This window comes from Lagopus muta, chromosome 1, assembly GCF_023343835.1.
Source record: "Lagopus muta isolate bLagMut1 chromosome 1, bLagMut1 primary, whole genome shotgun sequence".
Taxonomy (NCBI): Eukaryota; Metazoa; Chordata; class Aves; order Galliformes; family Phasianidae; genus Lagopus; species Lagopus muta.
The window spans coordinates 177043867-177055322 of NC_064433.1; the positions used below are offsets into that span (position 1 = coordinate 177043867).

At 41.8% G+C, this 11456-nt stretch overlaps 1 protein-coding gene across 11 annotated transcripts in view; it reads right to left on the bottom strand.

Annotated features, from left to right (window-relative positions):
• The window catches only part of LOC125687981 (intraflagellar transport protein 88 homolog), a 50799-nt gene extending 42591 nt beyond the window's left edge, over positions 1-8208 (bottom strand). For 7 of the 11 annotated variants that reach the window (XR_007374542.1, XR_007374544.1, XR_007374543.1 and 4 more), the window contains exons 1-7: positions 7060-8208; positions 6053-6115; positions 4950-5006; positions 2880-2943; positions 2719-2788; positions 1700-1790; positions 106-210 (exon numbers count right to left, since the gene is read on the bottom strand). Coding sequence is in view for 8 of the 11 variants with exons in the window: in XM_048933398.1 (XP_048789355.1) it covers positions 106-210; positions 1700-1790; positions 2719-2788; positions 2880-2943; positions 4950-5006; positions 6053-6115; positions 7060-7149 (540 nt within the window). In the remaining 3 variants the exon portion in view is untranslated. The remainder of the gene's footprint in view (positions 1-105; positions 211-1699; positions 1791-2718; positions 2789-2879; positions 2944-4949; positions 5007-6052; positions 6116-7059) is intronic. The other 4 variants (XM_048933402.1, XM_048933397.1, XM_048933399.1 and 1 more) reach the window with 1 other exon arrangement.
• Between the last annotated feature and the right edge of the window lie 3248 nt (positions 8209-11456).

The following is an 11456-nucleotide window of genomic DNA, read 5'->3' on the forward strand; positions in this document are numbered from 1 at the left end:
CTTTTCCACCTTAGGTGATTCTACCGTCACAGCATGCACATAGCAATAATGAAACGCCATTAGCTACCAGCACACTTTAGTCATTGAAGAATTCTAAGTACTTACTGAGTAAGTGAGATCTAAGTTGATGCTTTCTGAAGTAGCAGTTTGTTCACGTTGCCTCACTAATACTCTTTCCTTTCTTCCAGCTTCTTTTGCTTTTTCCAGAGCCTTAAATTAAAAACTGAAATTTAGTGATGCCTCAAATCTTACTAACAGAAGACCACAAAAATACATCCAAAACAAGTATGAAAATAATATACTCATGTCTCTTCTCTTTAGGCACACAAGTGTACACAATGCTTGAAAAGTAGCACTGTGACCCACAGAAATGTGTTAGTTAGCAATAAGCAGACATACAGTTATCTAGGTCAGCTTAGTTGCAATACTTTTACAGTAGTTACACAGTATGTGTATATATATACACATATACAAAATAGGCACCATAATCACAAGCATAGAAATGTTATTCTACTTGTATGAATCATAGAAACTGCATATAAATTAAGGGTGACAAAAATGATTAAGGAACTGAAGCATCTCTCTGTAAGGAGATGCTAAAAGAACTGGGACTGTTCAGTCTGCAGGAGGCTCGGGGAGGATCCCATCAATGTCCATAAATACCTGAAGGGAAGATGCCAAAAGGATGGAGGCTCTGCAGCTGAGTAGTGCCCAGTGCCCAGACAAGAGGCACAAACTGGAACACAGAAGGCTCCCCCTGAATACCAGGAAGCACTTCTGTGCTGTGTGAGTGATGGAGCACCAGCACCAACTGCCCAGAGGCAGAGGAGTCTCCACCTCAGAGATCTTCCAAAGCCACCTCGACACAGCCCTGGGCACTCTGCTCTGCGTGCGCCTGTTTGAGCACAAGTTGGACCAGCTGACCTCCAGAGGTCCCTGCAAGCCTCAGTTATCCTATGATTCTAAACAAAGAGCAGGGCTGTGTGTTTCTCAGCAGGTCCAAACTGTAGCTAAGACAACCCACGCATTCAGACAGCTGAGGTAAATGATCATCTACCTTGACAACATCTAAAGAGTGATTCAAAATGGTGTGAATTAGATTGTGAATAGAAAACATTCCTTTGTGTCAGACAAAAGTACACCAGTTATTAAAAATGATAACTTGCCCAAATTGCTTAAACTCACTAAATATATCATAATAAATGTGAATAAAATTATTTATTACTTAGCCTCTAACAACTGTAAAGACACGTTGCATCTGCAACAGGGCAAATGCATTCAAACTGCCTCCTGGAAAAGGTCCATAGCAATCTTCAACTACACCTAGAACCTTTTTTGGAAAATGGCCTGGGTCAAAACTGTAACAGTAAATATGCAAACCTAAGCTCAGGAATGGGTTGATTCACAGATAAAGCATTGTGTACATCAGAGAGTGTCACTTTCCTGAGCTGTAGTAAAGCACAGACCATTCACAATCTGTCAGAAAACTTGGAGCTCTAGTATTCTCAAATGAAAATGGGCATTGATCAGACAAAAAGGCCTTTTGGTCCAGGATCAATATTGAATGGTATAAAGCAGTTCAGAAAGACACTTTATTCATCTTCTGCTCTAACTCTACTTACACTCATTGTTTTACTAGACTTCTCATTATTTGTGTTTCAAATAATAACAAATGAAAAAACAAATCCAGAATAAATACCAATGTCAAGTCTCCACAGCTGTTGGCAGTGCAACTTTCTTCAATCAGTTCATTCACTTTTTTTTCTAACTGCCTAATCTTCTCTTCTGAGCTAAAATAAACACAACAAGAAAAGGATTGACTACCATACATTGGCAAATACTTAAGCTTTAAGGCAGCATATTCTCAATAAAACAAGACAACAATACTTCACTACTAACTGGTTTTTCCATCAGACAACTTAACGTGAAACTACGTCCGAAGAACCTCCAAAGATATTACATTCACACACACAGAGACCTAAGAAAACATAAATTCTCTTATGAAAAAGGGGCAGACATGCAAATATCCTACACACGAGTTGTTGATCTGAAATAATGACAGTACAAACAGATGAACTGGTGAAACTTTCAAATCTAATATCTAGTGAAAAAAATATTGTATTAAAAGCAATTAATTGAAATTCATCTGCATATATAATTTTAAAGTATACACAGATTTTGCTTTAAAGTTCTTATTTGTCTGTATTTATTCTTTTCATTTGAACAAGCAAACATTTCAGTAGGATTCCCTACTCCTAAATGCATTTAAAAATGTTGTGAAAAGCTCACCTACGCTCACAGCAGACTGCAAAACTTTCACAACTTCTGTTCTAACTCAAGTGTTAAGGCCAGACAGTGACTAGGGAGAAAGAGCAAGCAGACTCTGTCTGAACTGCATGAATCATGGTGCCCCTTGCCTGTGATACACTTTTATAACACTGCAATACTATTTAGTATCGCAGCATTCATGTGGCAACAGCCACATCCAGGCTGCTAGCTACAGCTGGAACCAGAAATCTCTGAAAGCAGACTTTCCTTCAAGGCAGTACAACTACTCCAGAGAATCAGGTAACCATGCAGGTAAATGTTTGTGGCTCTATTCCACAAAGTTAAGTTTGGCCTCTCAAGGTTTCATAACTGCATGCATGTTTCTAAGCTCTGCTGTCAGCTGCTCTTTGTACTGTTAATGCTTTGAAATCAGAGCAAAACTGAACAAACCTGTCTGGATTTTTCATTTCCAGAGGTGGAGCAGGACCTCTTGCTTGGCCAAGAGGATCAAATAAAGAACCTGCAAAATTGAGAGTACTGAAAATTTCAGAGTACTGAACACTGTAAAATAACATCTTCCTCTGATAGCATGCAATTTCTACAAACTGTACCTCTGATAGCTGCCTTGGTGTAGCCTGCAGCTTGCACTGCTGTCATTGGCCGAGAAACCCCATCCTTAAATAAAAAGGAAGAAATATTAAAAGACACATCATGGACAGCACAGGCAACAGTTACACACTAAGAAACATTTAAGCACAAAAAAATCAATTGTTAACACATTAGTAAACTGAGTACTTCTAAACTGAGTATTTTTATTGACCTGCCTCATCACCATGGCACTGCCTGATTTTCTAGACTTTAGGTTGGATATTGGCACCATTTCTATGTGGACTCTACTTGGTTTGCTCAGATACTGTTGGGTGATGCCAGGTTGGTGATACTCCTGCACTGCTCAACAGGCGATCTCCTCTTGGGATCTTGGCTTGCCTTCCCTGAGGGAGCAGCCCCATTCCCAACACTTCCAGGTATGTCCTATATCCCACCAGGGCTGGTGCAAGGGAATAAACAGTGGCAACTCTCTCTCCTATCACTAAGTCAGTAAGTTTAAGGATGTTGTGTAAAACATTTGGTATGTTGCAGTAGTTTCTTATTAGAGTATAAATGCGTAAGAAAAATGAAAAACAGAATTCACCTTTCTTCCTACTTCGAAAAAAAAAATATTCATTTGCATGTCAGGAAGAGTTAAAAACAGTTACGGTGACACTGTCTCCAACCAGTGCTCAAATAACATGCTCAACCAAAGCATTACACTTGCCATAAGATGCTTTCAAAAAAGGAAAAGCTTAAATAGTGCCATCATTTATATTTAATGCTTATTTGAAACAAGAATATTTGCATTCAACCTAAACACTTAGCAGAAAAATACCACTGTTCTGAGTCAACACAAAACGTAAACATTAAAACTTTCATCTGTGCTGCTCCTGTCACTGGTCTTCCCATAGATGAACTTGAAGTTGTCTTTGACTATAAAAATAAGTAACTTGCTATAAAAATAAGTAACTTGTTTGAAACTGCCATTCAAAGAGCATTAGAAGCCTATAAGGGCTGTGCATACAGAGTTTCCCTACCATTAAGTTTTAAGAGATGACTAAACTCATAGAAGTTCTTATTCATGTACATTATTCATGTGCAATACACTTGAGCCTGGCAGACCTGAAGCTGTGAAACGCTTCAGTTAGCACAAATTCACAATACTCTTTTTATATATTTGGATATTTCTGCCAAACCTTTAAAAAATGCAAACTGCATAAAGGCAAGATAGCAGCACTTTCCATTATTAAATTATTGAAACGACATTTAATCATTACAATTCACGCATTCTTAAGTCTCGCACAAGTAATTTATGTAAAATTCTGCAGTAAAGTTCTGAATACAGCTGATGCAAGATTAGAAACTACAACTTGTCTGCTTTATCTACGTTACAACACTCCGCACATCCTCCAACCATCATTTTCACTGTAAGCAGTGAAAGGATTTTGTGCGCTTCACTATGAATCCTGGTGAGCAGCTTGAAGTCGTACGTTCACACAGATCATTTTACAATAAAGACAGAAATACTTTGCAACTGCCAGTGGGTGCCTTTTCCATTAGCTGACATGCCACATACTGTCCTTCTGTATTGCTGCTAAAAGTGTAAAGTAATAAACATCTGAAATAGTAGTAAATGCTAAAAGGTTGCTACACATGCAATACAAATACACAAAAACAAAAGGCTTCAGGCCATGAAAAATCATTCCCCTAATTTCCACCCACAAGGCCTATGTTACACCATTTTACCCACTATCCACCACATATATCATTTCTTTTTCCTTTCTTCCCCCTCTCTGTTTACACAGCAAGGATTGTGGTGCAGGAGAAGTGAATCTGCAGAGTGAAACAGGCGGTACCATAGACGGGATGATGCTCCAGAGGTTTCCAGTTCTATGGTGGTCCTGTGGACAACTGATCCACTTCTGGCTGGAGCCCACTAGTTCTGCTTTGAGACAGGATTATTTTATTTAGCTGCACTCAAAAGAAACTTGTTAGCACATTCCAAGATTGGGATTAAATGATAAACTTAATTTGTGAGTAATTTTTTGGTAAATACCTCATTTTTTGTTAAACAAAAAACAAACACCTACCCCAAATGCAGTATCTATAGGTCTTGAAGTTGCTGTACCAGGAATTTTGGCTGTCACCTGAGTGGGAAAAATAATTAAAAAAAAAAAAAATGCAGCAAACAACTGTATGAGTTAATTATTAGTCTTTTTATATAGTGAATTCATAGAAATAATGTTTTAATTGTTACAGAAAGGTGTCCTGTTGTAGAAACACATTATTCTGGCAAACAACAAAAATTCCTTATTTGCTTTGTCTTCCAGCTTAACTCCAGAGCTTAACAGAACTGATACTCCACTAATTTTTTTACTTAGTTTTCACACAAACAACTGAAAATTGTATATACATGCTATTAGTGGACAAAAAGATAAGAGATGCAATCTTCTGCTGAGTACTGGAGCTAAAATTAGGGATGGGACTCTAGAGAACTTCTCCTCTACTGTAATATCCACAGAACCCAAAGGCAGGACCTGGGAAAACAAAGAACTGCTCGCTGTAGAAGATCAAAACCAACCAAGGAACCTGAATGCACGTAAGCCCATGAGATGCATCAGATCACCTTAAAGGAACTGGTAGATTAAGTTGCTACGCCACTCTCAATCATATTTGAAAAGTTGTGGTGATCTGATAAAGTTTCCGTTGTCTGGAAAAGGGAACAAAGGGTTTTACAAGGGGATAAAGAAAGACTCAGGCAACTGCAGTCCACTCAAGTCTCACTTCCGCGCCTGGCAAGAACACAGAGCAGATCTCCCTCAAAACTTGGCTAAGGAACATGGAAAACAGAGGGGTGGCTGGTGGCAGGAGATATGGCTTCACTAAGGGCAAATCATGTCTAACAAATCTGGTGGCCTTCTATGATAGGCATTTACAGATACGGCGAGAACAGCTGATGTAATCTACCAAGACCTGTGCAAAGCATTAGATGCTGTCTGGCACAACATTCTTGTTTCTAAAATAGAGAGGCATAGATTTTATGGGTGGATCCTGGAAGCATTCAAGACCAGGCTCAATGGGGATTTGGGCACCCTGGTCTAGAGGAAGTTGCTCCTGCACACTGCAGGGTGGGGGTGGAACTGGATGGTTTTTAACCAAACCATTTTATGTTATATTTTTATAAATTACTTACAGGGGGTCTTCTACCATGACTTGTTCTTGCTGCCTGTTGAAAAGCTGTATCATTTTCTAAATCCTGTAAAGAATAAAATAAAATAAAACTTTAAATCACAACATCCAAAGCCACAATCCCAGAACACTATGACTACTGAAAGCAGATAGGTAAAAAGTTATTCTTCTTCCAAAAATACTAAAACTAGAACTGAATTACAGGTCTTACTGACAGTAAGTAATGACTGCATCTGGTCTATCTCTTATTTTAGAATAAGAAGTGTAAAAATTATTCCATGGAAAAAAAAAGTAACACTGAAGAAGCAGAGATTAAGTGATGAAATATAATGTGATTTCTCTCCTTATTATTAGCACTATTTCTGAATTTTAACTGACATCAATGTCTGCCACACACATGCATAAAGATATCTATCTGAGGTCAGACCGAAGTTTCCATGGACTGTGGTATAGGGATTTCATGCAAGTTAGCAAAAAAGTCTTGTGACTTTGTGGGACTTGGACCAAATGAGACCCCTCACTCCCTCCTATTGTTCCAATTCCAGTATATCAGAAGGTTTCAGTAACTGGTCTGTAGGGTTATTTTGCTACCCCAGATGCTCTACAAGTTGGGCAGAGACCAGCAGAGTGGGAACTGCATTTTCACTCCCTTCAGCTCCAGCCCATTAAGAGATGGATGACCTGTTGATTGCTAAGTATCAGGAAATTTGCTGCTGCACACTGAGAAACACTACAATGAATGCCCATACAGCCTCCAGATAATTAGGATTTCCTAATCTTTATGGCACATTAGACTTGTTATGAGACACGCAAAAGCATTTTGTTGGTACAGATAAACGATCAGAAAGAAAAAATTATTTAAAGAGACACTTGTGAAGCTTTGTATTTATTGCAAAATGCAGAACGTTTCACTTCAAAGTGTCCCTGCACATTACCACACTCGTGTGTTTTTATCCCATATGCAAAAATTGATACTCTGCAGGAAAAGCGGGCAAGAACAAACATTTTTACCTCTGTGTCAAAAGTGGGATTATAATCATTGTAGCCAGAGTAAAGATCATCCTCGTCTTCCTCAGGAGCTAGGTGCACGTTCTGCATCATTCTTCCTCGAAACACTAAACGCGACAAACGTGTTGTCAGGAGGCGCTTCAGCAGGTGATCCCCGCCAGGAGGACGCTCTCCCGTCCCGGCACAGCCCCGCGCCGGCCTGGGGTCCGCCCGCTGTGTCGCTGCGCCCCAGGCAGAACCGCTCCTTTCGGCGGCGCTCCTCGGCCGCGCCGCGGGGGTTCAGGGCGTCACCGCGAACTGCCGACGATCGCCCCGCTCCTGCTCCCGCAGCTCCGAGCGCTGCGCAGGCCGCCCGGCCCGGCAACACTGTCCAAGCGATTGGGTGAGGACGCGGACATCTATAACGCACTGTGTTCAGTTGCTACGAAACGTACGGAGCAGAGCGAGCCCAAGCGGGCTCCGAGCATGCGCGAGAACCTAACGCATGAGCAGAGCCGCCACCGAAGCCTGGCGCCTGCGTAGCGCTGCCCGCTGAGAGGGGGCGTTTGCGCCGAAATGACGGCGCGGGGAGAGGGCGGGAATGAAGGGTAGGGGCGCGGGTTGTGCTCGCCTGCATTGCTCCTATCCCCGTTCTTCGTCTTGGGGATAAAAACATGCCAACTCTTACCTTGTTTCCACAAATTGTACACACGCTGAGCTAAACTTGAACTTAAATTCCTTCCTTGCTGCAGGGCTTACTTTGGCCTCATCCTGCAAAAACTTACACGTACATTTAACTTCCTGCGTTAGGTTGTGCCTAATTCCAGGACGGGAACCTGTGTGAAGGAATAGAAAGATGCATCATACAATAAGCATACAAGTTCTGTTCACCCCTCTGCTTTCCTCAGCTTCTGAAAGAGGAACACAAAACCACTGTGAGCGATGGTGGTCTTGGCAGACGGCTTTCCATGGGATGAGGATATCCTAAATGGAAAAAGATCTCTTGTGTGCTGGGTGTTGCTCTCCTATACCTGGAATCCAAAATCTGACAAGTGCCAGCTGGCCAGCCCACAGCAAATCCTTGCATTCTGGGGACAGGAGGGATCCAATGCTCTGTGGGAAACAAGGCAGACTGAAGACCTCAACATGACTGCAGTGTTTTATTTTTTTGAGAGAAAAAGGTTTCTGAGGCCAAATGTAAGCTGCCCCACCTGCTGCCTGCTGCTGAGGGCATAAAAAAGCCTGTAAAACAGTACACAGGGTATCCTAATGATACTACTATCCTATGATCAAGGTTTGTGAGCATTACACAACACTGAGCCTTTCTGCTGCTCACCTTTCAGCCTCAAAGTCCTTTCAGGAGAGATAAGGCACAAAGGATATCAGTGAAAGTTCTTTCTACTCCAGCTCACGTGAGAAACAAAGATAACATAAAGTAGTATTAAAGCATTATCACTGCTTGCACTAACTTGTTTATGCTCCGTGCATGAACTGTTTTCACACTGAAACTTAAGACGTGAGTCCTTTGGACATGAAAATTTCTATACCTGGCATTTCTGGAATATAAATATTTTACCGAGTAACAGATACTATGTGGGGAAAAAAATCAGGTGAATTACTTGCTACAAATAACAAACTTCAACAGAAAAAAACGCACACATTTCTAGCCCTTCTTTTGTGCCTCTGACCCCTCCCATAAAATTGAGCCTATGGTTTAGATTTTCCGGTTGTCTTCTGACACAGTCAGGCTGAGCAGCAGGTACATGCTGTGGCAGCAGCCCTAGCTTTGCTACTTAGCTTGTCCATCTCAGGGGTCTGGGCATACTGTGGTGCTTTAGACCAGTTCTTTAGGGCACTGGAGAGGAGGGACAATGCTGGTGCATCTATCTTGTAAATGGAATAGTGCCAGGACATAACTGGAATCTGACCATGACCATTTTAAGCTTCCTTGCCCTCCAAAGCAGTGTGTACACATTCATACCAGCTGCTGAAAATTGTTCCTAGCCTCTATTACTTCCCAGTCCATACTGAGAACTGGGAGAATGGTAATTAATTAACACTGTAACGGGATATGTTAACAGCAAAGGCTGTTGGCTCCAGCATCAGAGTGGGCTCTGAGGTCAGGAGTACTCCCTAGCTCAGCTCTTTAGGTCCCTCAGTCTATGCATAACAACTTGAGGGTCGTAATAGGCTTTGTTTACACTTCTAAAAGCTGTATTAATCTGCCTTTTTTTTCTCTATGAAGTACAAGTAGACCTTAATGCATGAAGATTTAATGCAAAACCTCAAATTTTCCATTTCCTCAGAAGATTTCACAATGGGGAAAAATCCTTAGCAGTTTTTGGCTAAATCCTGAGGGTGATTTGGGTCGTGCAGTTGACCCCCCTCAAATACAGCAAGCAGCTGAAACATTGTAAGATACATAAGATATATATAGATATATATTTGCTGTTGTTCAGTTAGATATCAAGACCTTAAGTACTTGATCTGATGAATTCAGTGAAACCTGAAGGAGATCATAAAGATATGCTGTTAAACAGTACTAATGTCCTAGAAGTTCAATAAATACATGGTTTATCTGTCTTTCTGCTGCAGTAACATTGCAAGTAAGGACTCAGGCAAACTGTTCCAGCACCTGCTAACTTGAGTTCAGGGGTTACTGGCCACCATTTGTGTTGTAATCACCGTTCCTGTGCACCCTACCCTTGATCTGTGGGTTTAACTGTTTGTCTGCCCAGCTTCTATGGTGTGGTTTTGATATATTAATATATATGTATTCTTAATGGTCTGTATTTATCCCAATAAAATTTTATAAAAGTTAATAATTTTCTAATATTCAATCCTTGACTGACCAGATGTTCAGAAATTGTCAACTGTTGCATGGGGGCACTTCAGCTTAACATCCACACACAGTAAAGCTGCATTTAAACACTCCTCTTGAAACTAATGGATCTTGTCTGCATACCTTTAGAAATTTCTGAGAATAAAGAAAATGAAGAATGTATTTGAAACACTACAGGCTGGAAGACTGTGCAGAGGAAAAGGACCTGGGGGTGTCGGCCAGCGCTCAACTGAACATAAGCCACCAGTGCACCCAGGTGGTCAAGAAGGCCAATGGCATCCTGGTTTGTGTCTGAAATACAGCCAGCAGAAGCAGGGAGGGGATCGTCCATCTGTACTCAGCTCTGGTGAGGCCACATCTCGACTTCTGTGTTCAATTGGGCCCCCCACTACAAGACATGGAGAATCATAGACATTGAGAATCATAAAACCACTCAGGTTGGAAAAGACTTTAAAGATCGAGTCCAACTATGACCTAATCAAACTACCCTAACAACCCTCCACTAAATCATGTCCCTGAGCACCACATCCAAGTGGTTTTTAAACACATCTAGGGATGGTGACTCAACCACCTCCCTGGGCAGCCTATTCCAGTACTTAACCCTTTCTGTAAAGAAGTGTTTCCTATTATTCAACCTAAACTTACCCTGGCACAACTTGAGGCCATTTCCCCTCGTCCTGTCACCTGTCACAAGTGAGAAGAGGCCAACCCCGCTCTCGCTGTAGGCACCTTTCAGATATTGGGAGAAAGCAGTAAGGTCTCCCCTCAGCCTCCATTTCCCCAGCCTGAACAGCCCCAGTTCCTGCAGTCTCTCCTCTTAGGCCATATTCTCCAAGCCCTTCACAAGCCTTGTTGCCCTTCTTTGGACCTGCTCCAGCACCTCCATGTCCTTTCTGTACTGAGGTGCCCAAAACTGAACACAGCACTAGAGATGAGGCCTCACCAGTGCCGAGTACGGGGCAGGATGACTTCCCTAGTCCTGCTCACCACACCATTCCTGATCCAAGCCAGGATGCCATTGGCCTTCTTGGCCACCTGGGCACACTGCTGGCTCATATTCAGCCAACTGTCCATCAGTGCACCAAGGTCCCTTTCCATCAGGCAGCTTTCCAGCCACTCTTCCCCAAGCCTGTAGGGTTGCCTGGGGTTGTTGTGACCAAAATGCAGGACCTGACACTTGGCCCTATTGAAACTCATGCAGTTTGCCTTGGCCCATCAATCAATCGATCCAGTGTATCCAGGGCATTGAGGCCCCAGAACGCGTTCTGAGAAGAGCAATGAAGCTGTGAAGGTTCTGGAGCACATGTCCTGCAGGGAGCACAGGATTTAAAAGACACCCACATCAGGAGAACTATTTTGTTGATGGATATTTCTACCATTAACGAATATAATTCTATCTGGTTTTTCTAAATCATGCATTTGTATAGTTGTTGGGTTTTTTTTTGCTATGAGATTTCTGATTCCTACAGATATTTAAGAATCAGCATCTTAGCGCTGTTGGTAATAATTGCATCAGACCAGTTACACTGTAAACAGCCACCTAAGCTAACTGCACAAACTGCTAGTAATAATCAAAATT